This window comes from Phaseolus vulgaris, chromosome 2 (genome assembly GCF_000499845.2).
Source record: "Phaseolus vulgaris cultivar G19833 chromosome 2, P. vulgaris v2.0, whole genome shotgun sequence".
NCBI classification, from domain to species: domain Eukaryota; kingdom Viridiplantae; phylum Streptophyta; class Magnoliopsida; order Fabales; family Fabaceae; genus Phaseolus; species Phaseolus vulgaris.
In genome coordinates, this window is record NC_023758.2 from 2,946,928 (window position 1) to 2,965,722 (window position 18,795).

At 32.2% G+C, this 18,795-nt stretch overlaps 3 protein-coding genes across 3 annotated transcripts; all 3 read left to right on the forward strand.

Annotated features, from left to right (window-relative positions):
* The first annotated feature begins 2,112 nt into the window (after window positions 1–2,112).
* Window positions 2,113–4,446, forward strand: LOC137810206 (probable polyol transporter 3). The gene is made up of 2 exons (XM_068611361.1): window positions 2,113–2,206; window positions 2,788–4,446. Exons 1-2 carry the CDS (start codon window positions 2,116–2,118, stop codon window positions 4,179–4,181), a joined length of 1,485 nt encoding a protein of 494 aa, XP_068467462.1. The 5' UTR covers window positions 2,113–2,115; the 3' UTR covers window positions 4,182–4,446.
* A 1,629-nt stretch (window positions 4,447–6,075) lies between these two features.
* On the forward strand, window positions 6,076–8,667 carry LOC137810208 (uncharacterized). The gene is made up of 3 exons (XM_068611364.1): window positions 6,076–6,486; window positions 6,695–7,036; window positions 8,063–8,667. Exons 1-3 carry the CDS (start codon window positions 6,172–6,174, stop codon window positions 8,540–8,542), a joined length of 1,137 nt encoding a protein of 378 aa, XP_068467465.1. The 5' UTR covers window positions 6,076–6,171; the 3' UTR covers window positions 8,543–8,667.
* Window positions 8,668–10,453: 1,786 nt separating this feature from the next.
* On the forward strand, window positions 10,454–15,340 carry LOC137810207 (uncharacterized). Its single transcript, XM_068611363.1, has 3 exons — window positions 10,454–10,994; window positions 11,104–11,319; window positions 15,001–15,340. The coding sequence occupies exons 1-3, from the start codon at window positions 10,767–10,769 to the stop codon at window positions 15,073–15,075; spliced, it is 519 nt and encodes a 172-aa protein (XP_068467464.1). The 5' UTR covers window positions 10,454–10,766; the 3' UTR covers window positions 15,076–15,340.
* The last annotated feature ends 3,455 nt before the right edge of the window (window positions 15,341–18,795 follow it).

Genomic DNA, 18,795 nt, shown 5'->3' on the forward strand with positions numbered 1-18,795 from the left:
ATGGTAGCTGTAAAAAAAAAAAGTAATTTTAGGTATATATAGAAAAAAGTACCGGTATTTGTTTTTTTTTTCCATAATTAATGTTGTTAAATATATTTTAATTTGAAGGCGGTTGAAGAGATAGTTAGTTCAGTTACTTTGTTAGTTTCCATCGAAATTACATAGTCATTATGCTATTAGATGCTATTTTTGAGTTTTGATGTTCCTTTCAGTTTTTATTTCAAGGGATGAATTTCTAATTTTGACCATATCAGTTTCAAAACTTCCGCTGAACTCTTCAAGATCCTAATCTTATTAATCAAACTCTTTCTTTCATGCAAGAATGAATCTATTACCAATCTTCGAAGACTCAACCCATGCCTTGTCCGGAACAATGACATTGACGTTGACGTTATATATATGAAGAACAAAGACTAATTCCTGACGTCCTTTTTTTTGTTCAGAAAAAGGTGAATTCACTCTTCTTTCATGATTCAATCACTATATATCCTTTACATTCATAATCATTCTCAAGTTAGGTTTGTGTCAACATATAAAAACTTCTATTACCAAATCCAAAACATAAACGCTTTCATCACCCTGCTTTTAACAAAAAGTGATTAAACAGAGTTTAATTTTATTATTTGTGTCAAAACCAAATCATACTTCATTCTTATTATTACTTGAACAAAATAATTTGGTTCTGCTCTCCAGTATAATACCTCATTCAATTTTAGATTCTTAAGCATAATAATTATATTATTTTTTATAATTTTAAAATTGATAACTTTGTCAAATTATTTTTGTTATCAGTATATTCAGTTTTAGATTTTGTTTTATGCCAAATCTTAATAACATTAGCCCCCGAGATGAACAATTTTTTATATATATCTATTTATTAACAATAAATAAATTAAATATCAAGAGATATTTCAGAATTATCTTAACTCTTATACATAAAAGCTCATAAAAAAAAAAATAGAGAAAAGTATATGAAAAACTACAACTTATTCAAAATTAACTAATACCCACTTTTAGGTCCTCCAAGAGAACAACATATAAAAAAAAAGAATTGGATAGTAACACAGTATATGTATATGGTAGTAATACACTATCTTATATATTTTTTGTTATTTCTTTTTTATTTATATAAAAAAACGAATACATTTTTAGAATATGTTATTTGAAATTTTAACCAAATTAACATAATTGAATTATTTATTTCCTTTAATAATATACTTTATCTAATATTTACTTAAATAATATATTGTACCAAATAATTATTATGAAAAAACTAGCATATTTGGATAGTATTTATTTTTTAAGATAATTTTATTTTAAAGTTTTAAAATTTTCTTTTCTTCAATTTTAAATAAAAAAATAAAATTAAAATCAAGTTTTGAATGAAACTAGGTTTTGAATTGTTAAAGTAAATTGTTTTATTTAGATAATAATTTGGTATAATATGTTATTTGGTAAATATTTAACACAATATACTATTAGAGAAAATAGATGATGTAAAAAATAGATGTTTTATGTTCTTTTTGTGAAAATTTCTATGTTATTTTTTAATTAAAGAAAAAATTGATTCAAACAAATTTTGAAATTTTAAATATTTAAACTGATATATTCAAACAAAATACTTTTAAAACATTGAAATTTTAAATGAAACCCTTTTAAATTTTAAGTTGTCTAAAATTTTAAAATTACGAACACAATATTAAGGTATTGGATTGAATATGATATCGAATTTACTTGGTATACTTATCTTTCATGTTTACTTTGTAAACTAATCAACTGCTTTCAATTAATCACATGTATTACATTGATTATTACAATAAATAAAATATTTGTTTTGTGAATTTTTATTTATGAAAAAATGAATTTTTCCATTGTTTGAATACATACAAAAATTCATTCCCTGTGATTTTAAATTGGTTAAAATTTAATGATTATATTAATTTGTATACTATATGCAAACAGGGTTCAAATTGAAGGAGTTTCATAGTTTGGTTAGCCAGTTCTCAAGGTCACTGTCTAATAGTAGTTGTTAACAAGCCAGAGAAGAAACAAAACACAATTATTACTCATTACTTATCTAAAGGAAGAAGGTAACTGAAGAAACACATCAACATCATGGAGCAAGGTAGCCAAGAGGGCAAAGGTTCAAGATATGCTACTTCATGTTCAATTGTCACTTCCATGATATCCATTATATTTGGTTATGGTATATTCACTTCTTCTTTTTTCCTCTTTCTTTTGCCTTCTTCTTTATTTTTCCATTTTATCAATGCAACCCATCATATTCTATTTATAAAACTAAACTCTCCCTTGATTTAATTTTTTTTACAATTTACAATAAAACTTCCCTCAACTTATTAAACATATGTCAAAACATAATGCACCATATTCATTTTCCTAGAAAATAATACACCATACTCTAGTGTGTCTTTTCAAGATTATCTTGATTGTCAATAGAGAACACAATATCAAGTTATTATTACACACAACTAAACATTTGCTTGGATAAAGTTGGATCAACATCTTCATAATTAATATATTCAACTTCTAATTTCAAATTAAATCATGTTTCACAAAGGTTATATGATAGCTAACCAAAATCATATAGGCTCACCCTTGTCTTATAACTTCCTTTTCCTAGCATCATGAACATGTTTATAACATAACCAACAATCCTTAAATGACTCATCAAAGATATTCTTCTATATATATATATATTTATATAGAGCTTTCTGTTTTTGTCTGATAAACCTCTCTTTTCGTTTACAAAATGAACGTGACTTTTAGACACTGGTGTTATGAGTGGAGCACTGATATTCATAAAGGAGGAGCTAGGAATCAGTGACACCCAACAAGAAATTCTTGCAGGCATCTTGAACATTTGTGCATTGGTAGGCTCTTTAGTTGCAGGAAGGACCGCTGATTACATTGGTCGGCGATACACAATCGTGGCAGCAGCCCTCCTTTTCCTTGCTGGTTCAGTTCTCATGGGATATGGTCCAAACTACGCAGTTCTAATGGTTGGAAGAAGTGTTGCGGGTGTTGGAGTGGGTTTTGCTCTTTTGATAGCACCGGTTTATTCTGCAGAAATCTCTTCTTCTAAATCCCGAGGCTTTTTAAGCTCCCTACCCGAGCTTTGTATCGGCATTGGAATTTTACTTGGCTACGTGGTAAACTACTTGTTAGGGAAGTTGACTTTGAAGCTTGGGTGGAGATTGATGCTTGGTATTGCAGCAGTTCCTTCACTTGCTTTGGCTTTGGGCATTCTCGCAATGCCTGAGTCTCCGAGGTGGTTGGTGATGCAAGGGCGTTTGGAGAAAGCAAAGAGTGTTCTATTACAAGTTTCAGATACTGAAGAAGAAGCTGAGGTTCGGTTCAAGGATATAAAGAGTGCTGCTGGGATTGACGAGAATTCCACTGAGGAAATGGTTACAGTCTCTCAAAAGAGCAGTGGTGAAGGGGTTTGGAAGGAGTTGATTGTGAGGCCCTCTTATGCTGTTCGGTGGATGCTGATTGCAGCAGTGGGGATTCACTTTTTTGAGCATGCAACTGGAATTGAAGCTGTTATGTTATACAGTGGTAGAATCTTCAAGAAAGCTGGTGTTACCAGTAAGGACAAGATCTTGCTTACCACCATTGGAATAGGCATAACAAAAGTGTGTTGCTTGATAATAGCCACTTTTTTTCTTGACAGAGTTGGGAGAAGACGCCTCTTGCTTCTAAGCACTGGAGGAATGATTTGTAGCCTTGCCGTATTGGGATTCAGCTTGACAATGGTGGATAAATCCCATGAGAAGCTCTTGTGGGCCTTGAGTCTTAGCATAGTGGCCACTTATGCATATGTTGCATTTTTCAACATGGGACTTGGACCTGTCACATGGGTGTATAGCTCAGAGATTTTCCCTCTAAAGTTGAGAGCACAAGGAGCAAGTATAGGAGTTGCAGTCAACAGACTCACCAATGCTGCTATTTCCACCAGTTTTATTTCAATCTACAAAGCAATCACTATAGGGGGTGCCTTTTTCATGTTTGCTGGTATATCTGTGCTGGCTTGGTTGTTCTTCTACTTTTGCTTGCCCGAAACCAAGGGCAAGTCCTTGGAAGAGATGGAGATGCTTTTCAGCAAAAAGAGTACCAGGAACAGTGTAACTACAGAAACTAACTCCAGGCAGAATATCTAGTGTCTGTGTTTCGAACTTGTTGCTAAAGTCTTGAAAGGACATAACTTTTAAAATGTGTCATCTGAAAAAATTACATTCACCATTATGTGGAATACTATATCAACAAACTCTGTAAAGTTTGTTCCTTCCAATTGTGACCATACCACTGCTTCAATGTAATCCAAGTCCCTCATACACATCAACCAGCTTTGTATTTCGTTGTTTAAGTTCAGATGATTAGATTTTGTAAGAAAAAGCTGTGTATATTGTGTATTTTTATTAGAAGATTGTATTTTTTTTTCAACAAAGATGATAAAAGCATTTTAAGGATATTCCAACACTTATACAACAACACTAATGCAATATAATTTACAATTTACCCCACTCAGACAGAACAAAAACAGAGTTTTTACATTCCTTGCTTCCTATTCCTAACCTTTTCTAACAAAACTTTATTGAGAATCATATTTGAATATCACAGCACATGCTTAAGTCCATGAAATAAGCTAACATTGCACCTCTGTCGTGTTCACCATAGCTGCTACACCTTCAGAACCTCTTTCCTTATTCCTCTATAATTCTCCTATTTCTTTTACTGAATTTAGCTTTTTGCTGGTTTAGAACACATCTCATTGCCCTTCATTCGACTTTCCTCCAACCATGACAACATTCCTCCCTCATGACAGATTCCTTCCAGTCTTTCCTCACCATTTTGTCTGACTTCTGCTCTTCCTACTAAGGCCATCTTCCTACTGCTGCAAACTTGCAGAGACAGAAATCCTCTTTGGCCAGACCTAAGATCAATGTAACTGGCACAAATCTGAAAACAAGACAGGGGAACTGCTCACACCATATTAACCTACAAAGGTCCTTCAAAACACTTAAACTACTTCCTAACCCTCTCAACACCTCTACTCATTCCAACCTTGCTTTAGAACTTAAGATACCCACTCCCTAGATCTAAGATACAGGTACTACAGCGAATATAAGCAATCCATATGATATAGAATCCAATCAGAGAATGAATAACTGAACCCATATACTTTCCTTTTCATCTAAGACCAAGGTAAACAGAAAATTTCTTCAGCATCCACCTTCCCATTTCTAAATGTATACGTACTCTGTGATTTACAGTAGCAATCAAGTATTTAATTTAGTTAATATTCCATGGTTCACATAATTAAATAAAATTTATTCAAAGTTGTAAACTATACATAAGTGAAACTCTGTTAAAAAGGAAGTTTAATTCATAAAGTTTATGATTTTAATAAATTTTAATTATTAACAAAGATTATATAATTGGTATTTCTCTTAATTAATATAATTAGATGAATTAGTAAGCCAGTTATTATTAAGCATGCACCCCTCGTCATTTATTCATCCTACAAAATGATTACTTCGAAGAATCTCGAATTGGTTAATAACGAGTCTCCCATTTCAATGTTTCTACATTTTCCTTTTACATAAACAGAGATTTAGGGTGTGTTTGAAAATCCCTTTCGACAACAGCAACTTTGAATGAAAAAAATACACTTTCTAAACCAAATAATAAAAAGGATAGAGAGTGATTAACATTGTGTTGGATGAACTAGGAGGCAAACACACACTAAAGACTTGGAAGAGAAATAAAGGAGAATAACTATAACTGATAGATGCAATGCAAGCTCAATAAATAGAAACAATATTTCGAAAATTTGTGGATGAAATCTTTAAATAGAAACTTGAACAACAAAAATAATGAGCAACAATTTGTGGCCACAGTGTTCCTAGAAGCAAGGAGAGCCTTAGGCAAATGGGCACCTACTCACCCTCTCATTTTGGTCCTCAGATAGGTTCGTGTTTCCCCTCCACAGGTAGAACAAGATACAAATGTGTTTAGCCTTTGACTCTGACCCTCTTCCTTTTTCTCTCTTTCCTTACTCGTCTTACCTCTTCAATCAACCTATTCCTCGTACACTGTCTCTCCAACACCCACAATAAAACACCGACAGAGACCGACACACACAAACTGATGAAACAAGCAGCTGCAAAGTCATCCCTGAGGAGGCTTTGTCCGAACATCGATAGAGAAGATGGGTTGGAGACCGTTCTTGAAATACCAATACCCGAAGAAATGTTCACACCCATGGGAAGCAACGTAACGTTGCGGTGGCAAAACATGTTAACGTGGATGAAGGCTCAAACAGAAGACAAATTGGCCACCCCTACAGTTGCAGCGCGCTTAAACGAGCTTCGCTTTCTGCTTTACCTCGTTGGATCCCCTCTTATCCCTCTTCAGGTCCAATTAGGTCATTCCGTTCACCGTCCAGTCAGAGATTGTTCCATTGTAACAACACACACCTTATTTTTTTCCATCCTAGTACACAAACGCATTCCTTAATTCAACAGTTTGACATGCATGCAGTGTTTACGTATGAATCAATCTCAAATCAGAAACTGTTAAAAAAGCAAACGAATGCATGCATACTTTACGATAGATATGCTATATACATTTGTTTATCATTTGGTTTCCGTGTTGATTTGATTGTGTGTAGGAAGCATCAACGGCAAAGTATATAGTGCAACAGTATATAGCAGCAACGGGAGGACAGCCAGCATTGAATGCGGTGGATAGTATGTGTGTGATTGGGCAGATAAAGATTGTTGCGTCAGATTTTCACCAGACCGGTGAAAGCATTGAGGTGAAGAAAAGCTCGGAAGAGATGGGAGGGTTCGTTTTGTGGCAGAAGGACCCCGATTTGTGGTGTTTAGAGCTTGTTGTGTCAGGTTGCAAGGTTTGTTGCGGTAGCAATGGCAAGATCTCTTGGCGCCATTCTTCTAACCAGCAAACACCAATTGCAAAAGGTGCTCCCAGACCACTACGTCGTTTCCTTCAGGTACATTAATCCTAGTATTCACAACCTCTTTTTTCAAGATTGGGTAATTATTAAAATAAACAATTTTTTTGTAAATATAAAAAAAAGAGAAGAAAAAAAATATTGATATATCATTGCTTTTTAATAATTGCATGCGCCAAAATGAGTTCCATTTTTTTAGATTAATTTAATTTTTGCCTTCATAATATATTGTAATGAAGATGGGCTTTTAGTTTTTTTAATGTTAATTGAATTTTCAGATTATGTAAATGGGCATTTTAGCTCCAATCTTTCAAACATTACAATTCCAATTTTTCTGACAATTAAAATTTGCCAAGAAATTTTCAATGTTCTTAGTATAAACTATTATTTCAATTTATCTTTTTTATTAACAAATGGATATAATTCACAAATATTTTTCTTTTTTCTCTCCAACATTTATATTATCTTTTTTTTTGTAATTAATACAGATGTTAAATAACTCACTAGGAATAGTTATTTCTCTCCAATCTTCAACATTCCAAATCTTTTAGTGTGAGGTGAAGTTTTGAGAGTGGTGAAATAAGTTCAAAGACAAACAAAAAATCCAAAATTATGTGACCTATAAAAGTTTTTTTTTTTTATGAAAAATTCATGCAAATTTTTTACACACCAAAATATTGTCACTCTAATCATCGTTGGAAGCAATAAATAATAAAAAAACATTTTTAAAAAAAAGTAACATCGTTGGAAGCAATAAATAATAAAAAAACATTTTTAAAAAAAAGTAACTTGTACTATCTTGTTGAACGAATGTAAGATAAAATTCAACATTTTTTTTATCAGTAAAAAATAAATTAAATTAAGAGTAGTTGTAGGCAGCTTATACGATCCATGCGCCAATTAAAAATTAAAATATGTAAAAGAAATAATTTAAACTTCAGTATGAGGGCAATTAAAATCATTTTTTTCATCTATAATATAGTGTCACATTCTATAAAGAGTTGTAAATAATTAATCTAAATAAATTGAGTTGTGAATATGATTAAATTACTTTTTTTTTATTAGGGATTGGATCCAAGGGCAACGGCTAACTTATTTTTGGACGCTGCATGCATAGGAGAGAAAATAATCAATGATGAAGAGTGCTTCATCTTGAAATTGGAAACAAGTCCAGCAATTCGTGATGCACAAAGCGGATCAAACTTCGAGATTATCCACCACACCATATGGGGCTATTTTAGCCAGCGATCTGGTCTCTTGGTTCAGTTTGAAGACTCGAGATTACTCACAATGAGAACCAAAGAAGACAATGACATTTTTTGGGAAACAAGTTTAGAATCAGTAATTGAGGATTACAAGTACGTAGATGGGATAAATGTATCACACAGTGGCAAGACTCGAGTCACAGTTTCCAGATATGGTGAACAATCAGCTAACCATAAAAGAGAATTGGAAGAGAGATGGAAGATCGAAGAGGTAGATTTTAATATATGGGGTTTGACTGCTGAAAGCTTTCTACCTCCTTCAAACTTAGTAAAGACATAAAATGTTTTGCCATAGAAATCTTTTGTAATTGGTAGATTTTAATGTATGCATGGGGTTTGGGCATTCAAAAAAGCCTTCTATCTCTCTCGAAGTTAAGAAAAATATACAAAATACATTTGTATTAATATGTAATCCTCTCAAAAAAATATATTTATATTTTGTAATGACAATGATAATGTTGATTCATTAGATTATTGGAGTACTAATTTTAAAATATGCACATTAACAAGCATTTGTGATTTTTTTAAACCAAACCGCTTTTTGCCTCAATTTTATTTCATTTGTTATTAAAGAAAAATTGTATAGTTTTAGCAATGTTGTATATTCATATTAATGGTAAAATACACTATATGCTCCACCATTAATATTGGATACAATAATGATACATTATCAATATGCTCTAATATACAACAACTTCCCCTCATATACAACTTGTCAAGAAAATGTATTTTAAGCTAGAGCCATAAAACCTATAAAGCTCGGACACTCCTCTTAAATGGTGTGTCGATCGGACACCGACACTCGTATGACACTTATAGGACACGTATCCGTAAAGTGTCAAATTCAAAAAGTATTTATTAGATTTCTGGCAATTTTAGTATGGTTCTAACACAATTTTAAAAAGGAAAAATACATTAATTTTCTCAAAATTCAAACTTTATTGTATAAATTGTTATTATGATTATAAAACTAAGAAACAAATCATTGTGAACCAGTCATGAAAAACATCTTTCCGCTCCAAAAAATAATCTGAAACATACTTGTACACATAAATCTTTATTGTCAATTTATATAATTCATAATTATATAATATATAGATTTGTGTTCTCATACATTTTAAAAATTTTACGTATTTCCATATCTGTATCTGTGTCATATCAGTGTCTGTGTCACATAGCATAAAACACTTTATGGAATACATGCTCTTCCATAAAAACTAAAACGTCACTTCCTCTTTACAAGAGCTTCCCATAATCATCAAATGGAAATAAAAATGAATCTAAAAGGAAAATAATAAAATTATTAAGAAAGAAAAATTGAAAATGAGACAAGAGAAATGGGATTGGATTTCCCTCTCATGACTTAGGGTTCATGACTGAACTTTGGGAGTGAACGGCAAAGAAGAAAGAGGGTTATAATTGGGTAAACGCCTACGAAAAACTTTGGTAGTGTAGGTAGCTTTTAAGAGAGAAAGAATATTTTTAATTTTTCAATTTCTAAAATCAACATGAGAAAAAAAATGAAATCTAGATTAGTAATAGCTATACAAATTAGATTTAACATTATATCTCAACATATCTATATGTATTAACTTGTCATCAAATCGTTAACAAAATATTATAATTAGTAATTACTATTTTATTATTTCAATGTTTTATAATTAAATAAAAAATAATAATTACATCCCTTGATTTTAAATTAAATGAAAGAAAAATAATATAAAAATAATTTTTTTTACCGCTATTTGAACGATTTATATATGGTATATAATATTTTATTTTATTATTTTGATATAAATTTTCTCATTTCAAATAGATTAAATTTTTTATTAAAATCCTTAATTTGTGAGCATTTTATTTTAATTAAAAAGAATTATTGACAAAATTTGATATTTATTTTATTTTGAAGTACTTAAATTAATTTTCAGGCATTTTAATATAATGTTTGTAATGCAAGAAGAAGACAGGGAAATAACAAAAAATATTAACTTCCAAATTGAATATATAATAAAACGGTGCCGTCCCGTGTCGGTTGCCACAAGGAGCAATAACGGATACGAGTATTGGCATTAAAACGCGGAATGCAATTGCGTGAAATGGACGGTGACGATTGTCCCATATCGTGTACGACCAAAGTCAATTAAATCGAATGTAATAAAAAGTGGTGGCCCACGCGATGTAGCCTTGTCCCTGCCGTAGGAGGAAACAGCAAATCCGTCATTTTCTTATTATTGCACCGCAACGGCATCGCAGTGTATCTGAGTAACAACACGGTCGCTCCCAATCTCATCACAAACACAAAAACAAACAAAACAAATAATTCATTTGCATTACCAACCCAATCGCACTCTTCGAAAATCCGATCGGGTTCGAAAGCGATGAAGTTGAAGCGTAACAGGTAGTAGCGTCGCGTCTCGTGTGAGAAACCACTATCATATACATTGCCTGAGTTCACGTTAGGGATAGCTATTATCAATTAATTAATTAATTAGATCGAGTGAGAAATGAAGGACGAGGAGGGGCTTCCGACCACCACCGCGGGTGCCAAGAAGGAACCATTGGATTCGGGTCTGTTTGGGAAAGGGAAGTATAAGTTTTGGGCGTTAGCGGCGATTTTGCTGCTGGCGTTTTGGTCGATGTTCACCGGCACCGTCTCTCTGCGGTGGTCCGGCACTCTGAATTCGCTTTCCAACGACATGGACTCTCCCATCCACGACGATCTCGATGTTCTCGTGAGTCTATTCTGGCCTTAGTGTTGTTATTGTCATTATTATTATTATGAGTGAGTGAATTAGGGTGTGCAGCGCAATGTGATGGGTGTGGTTTTGATGTTTTGCCCAGGAAATGGAGGAGAGGGAGAAGGTGGTGAGGCACATGTGGGATGTTTACACCAACAGTCGCAGGATCAGGTTGCCGAAGTTCTGGCAGGAGGCGTTCGAGGCTGCCTATGAGGATTTGACGAGTGATTTGGGCGAGGTCAGAGACGCTGCCATTACCGAGATAGCTAAGATGTCTGTTCACTCTATTGAATTTGATCCGCCTCCTGTTCAATCCACGGTCCGTTCTTCTTCTTCCATCTCTTTTTCTCGCTAAGCTCTCTTCAGTTTTTTTTAATAGGGTATTGTGTTAGGTCTCTTAGTTATAGTGGGTGTAGACTCAAAACTCGTGGTGATTGTTAAGGGACCGGAAAACTGACTCCATCTTAGAACTACATATTTCATTCGGAATCTGGAATATCATTTCATCTGAGATACCGTTTGATGAAGTTTTCAATAAATACTTATTGGAGAAGAAAATAAAAAGGAAAATTAATTAAACTTCTCGCATCGATTTATGTTAACTTCTTCTACAAAAGTTCGTGTGTATAACTTATCTCACGGAAGTTAGATTCATTTTACTATTTATTTTCTTCTCTACAAATGTTTTTTGAGAAGTTTATTATGATGCGTTTGTTTTCATTAGCTTTGTTGCAAACGGGATTTTTGCGAGGATAGAATACTTTGTTTAGAAATTGATTGAGAATTATGTAAGGCATTTGCTGAACAAAAAAAAAAAATGTAAGGCATTTTTTGGGTAGTTAATCTCCTGTACTTTTTGGACGCTGTTTATTTTGCCTAAAGAAAGGCAAAGAACAGTTTGAAATGAAAGACATGCGAATCCACCTGTTTCTTGGCATCTTTTTCCTTCTAGGACTCATGTATGGTGGTGCTTACCGTTATGCTGATTGGTCAGTTATAATTTATGTGTTTTGATACAAAAATATTATGTACAACCTACAACTACTGTTTCCTTGATATGGTATTCAGTTTAAAGAGAGTTTAAGTTACAAGTTATTGACAACTTTGTTTAGCAGTGTTATGTATGCCATTATGGTGAAATATACATGCTTGATTGGATTTAAAATTCTCTTAACTTCGAACTTTTGTTGGATGATGTAATTTTGGTGCAATAATCTACTAGCATCTTCTACCTTTAAACTGTCTGGTTAGACCATCGTCTAACAAATTAGCAATGCTCCTCCTGTCCTTCTCTCTTTCCATTATTTTCATAAGCTTTGATTATCCTGTTCAGGGAGTGTAATTTTATGAAATTAGCAGCAGGTGTGTATTTGTAAACTTCTGGGATGATAATTTTTTGTCTATTCATATAAACTGCATCAGTCTAAACTTTAATAGGACAACAGTCATCTTAAATCTGTGGAGTTTGTTGAATCCTTCATGATGACTTGGGATTGGATGAGTTCTTTTGAAGAGTGCTTATTGAATTACAAAATACAAGCATCAAAATGTAACCAAAGCATGAAAAACATCTATCAAAGTTTATGCTTTGTGTGACTTGTCAAGCAGTAGAAATACATTATGTTGGCTACATGTGTATTATTTGATATACTGTGAGCCAGGAGTAGAGCCAGAACTTCTCTAGGGGACAAGAACAAAGTAATTCTTTTCATATATTCTAAGAGGATCACAACATTTATCGTAAATATACTGAGCTTCAAAAAATTTGAGAGTGACCCTGGCCCCACCTGGTCACCCCCTCTTTCTGCCCCTGCTGTGCTGAGTTAATTACATCTTGTTTCTTCACAAAAGTGGCAAACATTATTCATCTGCTGAGATTTTATGGAAGTACAATTGCCTTAAATCTATTAAATTTGTTGAATAGCTCTTTATGGTGAACTGGGATGAATACTTTTTTAGGAGTCTTTATTTACTTGGATGTTTTGGACAATGTTGTCAAATTCAAGGATTGTAATAGGATCTGAAGGGGGCTAAAAAATTGTAACTCTGGGATTGTAACTCAACTCATAAGAGTTACAAGTATACAAAAAACTATACTTATAGACCTGGGTATGAATTAGATATAATATAGACAAAAAAGAACTCATAATAAGATCCAATACATTACAGAACACTCTCCAAAATGGCAGCAGCAAGAACAGAAGAAAGACTTAAGAAGAAAAAATCCAAAACAGAGTCAAAGATGAAAACAATGACCAACTTGGCAATGTTGATGCCAGAGTCGGAGATGATTACTTGTGATGGCCGACTAAGATGAAGCTAGTTTCAGCAAAAAACAATTTCAGTTCTGCAATGGTGGTGATGGTTGTGTTGTCGAAGATGAGAGTGCGTGCTGGTGAGAGACATTTGGTTACATTTTGGTTTGTGAATGGAACCCTAGGGTAAAAGGGTCATCCTTACAAGTTGGGTTTTTTCCGGGTTAGGTTTTTTAGCAAACACATGGGTCTTTTTAACTCAAACCGACTGCTCAAAAGGATCGATGCAGTGCACTATCCTCTAATTTCACGAGCAACCACATGATCTTGGTCTGCAGTGCGTGTGCACCTCTGTCTCCCTTACTCTCTTGAGTATGTTAGTATACTCTCGATTTTAACAACCTTGATTTTGGTTGCATTGTTGAATTTATTTACAAAATTGAAACATAAGCTTATGAGTTTAATCAGTTCATACTTTTTTTATTCTGTTATATGTTTGGTTCTTGTGTTTGACTAAGTTCCATTTTGGTTTTAACTGCTTAGATCTTGCTTCCTGTTTTTTTGAGTCATGGCAAAATAGTCAAGCAATGTGTTTTTTTACCTGTGTTATTATGGTTAGTGCCATATCTGCAAAATGGCTGATGCAACTTTCTTGCCATTATATCTTTGCTGACATGGAGATGGTGTGATACAACTCCATGCTAGCAAATGAGTGAGCTGTATTAGCAGGAAATGTTGTGTGGCCCAATTGCATAAGTTTCAAAATCCATGAGAAATTTAAAGAGGGTAAAAAGAAAGTTATTGAAGTTGCCTTCATCATTCCTTTGAACTGTTTCCAGTATGTGATGACTAATATACTTGTCAATTGTCATCACCAATTGGTCCATGTCGATCCCTTAACCCACATCCGCATTAAATAAAAAGAAAAAAAAATGTAGTTAGATCATTTTTATTTTGTTTAGTTTGAAATGTAAAAAACTTCTGAATTTTATTTGTTTTCATAAGAAAATCCTTGCTCGATGGCAAATTTACGTTGATTAACAGAAGTTATTTGATTGATTCCAACTTGCAATGTTCGTTGATTGAGAGCTTTCCCTTTTTCTTTGCAAAGTGGATCGGTGGTGGATAATTGAAAAAAGTAAAAGTAGCTCTCAATTAGATTGTTGAATTGGGAGATTCAAGTAAGACAAAGACAGTGTGTGATACGGTACTTTCAAAAAAATAAAAAGGATATTGCTGGTTTATTAGCTTTCTTGTGTTGCAAATTACTTCATTGGTCTTCCTTTGGTTTTTATTTTTCTTTCAATTTTCTGCGGTTGGTTGCTAATTTAAGGTTATACGATCATCATGTGACTCTCAAAGGTAGAAGCAGCATTTGCAGGAGGTAGAGAGGGTATTGACTATTGTACTTTAATCCAGATTAGCTTGCATAAATTATATTGGTATCTTGATGTTAATTATTTTATACTTCCTTACTTCTTGTATTTGGCCATGGTTGTTAAGGGTTTGAATAGTTTAAAATTACTTTACTTTTGGGAAAAATAGTTAGATTAGAGCTTGCTTGGTACAGATATAGGAGCTAAATTTATTCTAAAGTATGAATTTATAATTTATAGTGGTCGTATTTTTCAACAGACATTGTTGGTCTAACTAATATGTGAAACGTTAACTCTTTTCTCAAATTCAAATGTTATCATTCCATTGCATATATTCTAGCCTGATGTCTGCATTGTGTACCATTTCAGAGTGCCCGAGAATTCAGGAAGAGCCTTGATCAAGCCGATAAAGGAAAAGAAGCAACATTGTCCAGGCGTGCTTAATTGTTACTGTGTGAAGAATTCAAGCGTCTGACCTATAGTTGAAAATGCTGGAGTGCTACTAGAAGATTGTGAAGAGATAGTGACAGACGAACTCACACTCATATTTTCATGTTTCATCACTGGAATGATGATGTATTTTAATAGGCTGTGGTTCTTTCAAATTTATTCAGTCTTCACGAAGTGAGGAGTAGTAAATTGAAAGACGACTTTTGAACAGACAAAGTCAACTGGGCATCTAAATTATAAATCTTCCATGTTTTATAAATTTTCTTGACTACAGCAAGTGGGCGGTAGCATAGCCAGCACATATAGCATTAAATTTATTTATTTATTATATCTAAGTTGATCATCTTCTTAAATTTGGATGATTATTAAATAAAAGTTTAAGTATTTTAGTCTTGTTTATTGATATACTGATTGTTGGAGTTATAGATAGGATTAAACTCAAAATTCAAGAAACAAGGTGCGATAAAGATAGCTTAAGAGTGACATAAGATTATTTTAGTGACACAGTGAGAAATAAAGTTGTTCCGTTGTAAATAACGGATTTTCAAAAAAAAAAAAATGACATTCTAAGAATTGATTAACCAAGATTCAAGGTTGATTGCTACCATAAAGATTTTAGTTATGGTTGTCGATCTTAACCTCGAGTTGGAACAAATTAATGTCAATGTTGTTTTTCTTTATGGAGATTTAGGAGAAACCATCTACATGAAGCAATCAAAATCAAAAGGAGATGGAGATGGAGCAATCAAAAGGATTTGAGATAGATGACAAGAAAAATTATGTTTGCAAATTAAACAAATATTTCATGGGAGGAAACCATCTCCAAGAAAATGGAACAAATGATTTGATGAGTTTATTGTTGGAATTGGTTTTGAATATAGCAAGTATGATACTTGCACTTACTTCAAGTTCTTAGTCAATTTATTCATTATATTGTTGTTGTATGTAAATGACATTCTGATAGCAAACAATAGTAAACTTGATGTAAGAAAGGTTAAATCTGAATTGAATTGTGAGTTTGAAATGAAGGACATGTGAATTGTTAGGAATATATTGAGGATTGAGATCTTTAGATGACATGATTTGAAATGTCTATATTTGTCCTAGAAGACCTATATTAGAAAAATCCTTGACAAGTTTGGCATGACAAACTTGAAACCTGTTCCCACGCCCCTTACTTCCCACTACAGGTTGAGTGAAAAATCCCCTAAGATTGAGGAACAACGTTATATGGATGGTATTCCAAGTGCAAATTTGGTTGGTTCAATAATGTATGCAATGGTATGCACACGCTCTGACATAGCTTATGTTGTGATTGTTGTTAGCAGGTTTATGTCTAACCTTGGGAGAGCACATTGGTAAGATCTTAAGTGGATCCTTTGATATTTGAAAGGGTCATTTGGAAGTCTTGATTTATGGTAGAGCTAGACGATATGTGGAAGATGTTCCCACCATAGAAGGAGTTGTATACTCAAATTTTGTTGAGTGTTTGGACACTAGAAAATCTCTCATCGATTATGTGTTTAATGCTTATGGTATTGTCATCAGTTGGAAGGCGAGTCTCTAGAAGATAGTGACTTTGTCAACCATTGAAGCAGAGTATATTGTCATAAAAGAAGTTGTAAAAGAAATCTTGTGGCTCAAGGTTTAGCCAAGGAGCTAAAGGTGCAAGACTGAGTGATAATTGTTCATTGTGACAATAATAGTGATATACAAATGTCGATAAAACAAGTTTATCATGAGAGAACAAAACACATTGATATGAAGTTTCACTTCACGAGAGAAGAAATTGGTTGAGGATATGTGAAGATGGTGAAGGTCACAACAAATCATAATATGTTTGATATGATCACTAAGGTATTCTCTGTTGTTTGAATTTAATCCATTTGATGTGTGATTAAGCTTGTAATGGGCTTAGATAAATTTGAGTGTTTTATCACTTAAGAGATTTGTATCCACGGTGGAGATTATGAAGATTTGGTTCAGATAAAATTTAAGTTCAAGTTTCCTATAAAGTTTATAGGTATTAGATCGTCTAGTGGTTTGAGATTGTCTATAAGTTTGTCATCATCTACTGGTCCCAGATTGTCTATTGGTTTGCCATCATCTTATGAGTTAGCCTTCGCTTGTGAAGAACCTAAAGATTAAATCTTTGATTGTTTGCCTCTTTCTGAAATTTCCTAGTAACTACTGGCACCTCATGTTTATTGTAACAAATCACTATACATGTGATTAGTTCTTATGAGAAATGTTCTTAGTTGGAAGTTGTAGGACAATTTTGACTTGTATATAAGAACTTGAACGTGACGATTATTCTTTAAGATGAGAGTTGAGAGTTCATTGTGAAACTTGAAAGAAACTTAGTTTGTAATATCAAATATTATTCATAGTAAAATTTTGTTCGCTAAGGTTTTAGTTGAACCACATTAAATTGTTTTGTGCATGATTCTTGATACTTTGTTCTATCCTATTTTACATTCTTCTTTCATATAATCGAATTTCTATTATCCGTCTTCTTCTTGTTATATTTGAGGTTTGATGGATCAGTTAATTGTGTTTGTGCTCAACACTAACAATACCTCCATTAAAAACTAATACACACACCTCACTCTTAAGTCATTCTTTTAAATGAAAAATTCAATTATAAAAATAAAATGATTTTTATTTTGAAAATAAATATTTTTACCAACAATCTAATAAAAAAATCATATTATCACGTAGCTCACCAAATTTCAATATTTTGAAAACTATTATTCATTTATCTAAATTTTTATTTATATTTATCATTATACTTAGCGATGTTTAAAATGAAGTGGTTGTAGAACGACTATGGAGGATTAAGTACTTAACTAAATATTTTCAACTTGTTCTTTTCGTTATTAATTGATTCAAAATACTTTTAATATCTTTGAAAACAATTATAGAATATCCTCTTATATGTTACACCTTGAATTATAGTTTGAAGTTAAATAATATTGTGACATTCAATTTATATTACAAAATGACAACATATGTCCCACAATTTCATACTGTGTAAGTTGTTGTTTTGACCATACACAAACTGATTTTTATTAGAATTGTGGTTTATGCCATCAAAAAATGTTTTGTAATTCGATGTAATTTTTTTTATGATTCATCGGTCAATAATTAAATGTTATTTTACTAAAACAGTTCAATACCTCTTGTTCAAACATTAGTATAATTAGTAGTATAATATGAATAAAATTCAATTTTACTTTTTTAATATAATGCTATGATTAATGCTGCTATATTAAATGTGTATAATAGTATTGTTATAATGTAAACTCAGTCTTAAAAAAAAAAGTATATCACTTTCTTTATTTCTACTTCATAATAAATATATAAGTGCTAACTAATTAAAAAAAATTATTTGTCTAATTGTAAAAGATTTTTTTGTTATTTTAAAATTAAAAATATGATAATTAAATATAACCAAAATATATAAAAATAAAAAATAAAAAAGAAAGTGTTATATTAAAATATTATAATGATATACATATATATTCACATATACACCATGTTTTTTAATTAGAATTATTAGATAAAGATGAAATGATATTTAACCACAAAAAAATTATTTATTCATAAGATGCATATTACAAATTATTGGAAGAAAAAAATATCATAAAAAAATAGTCAAAATAATAATATAAAAAATTATTAAATAATAATAATAATACTTAATAAATAATT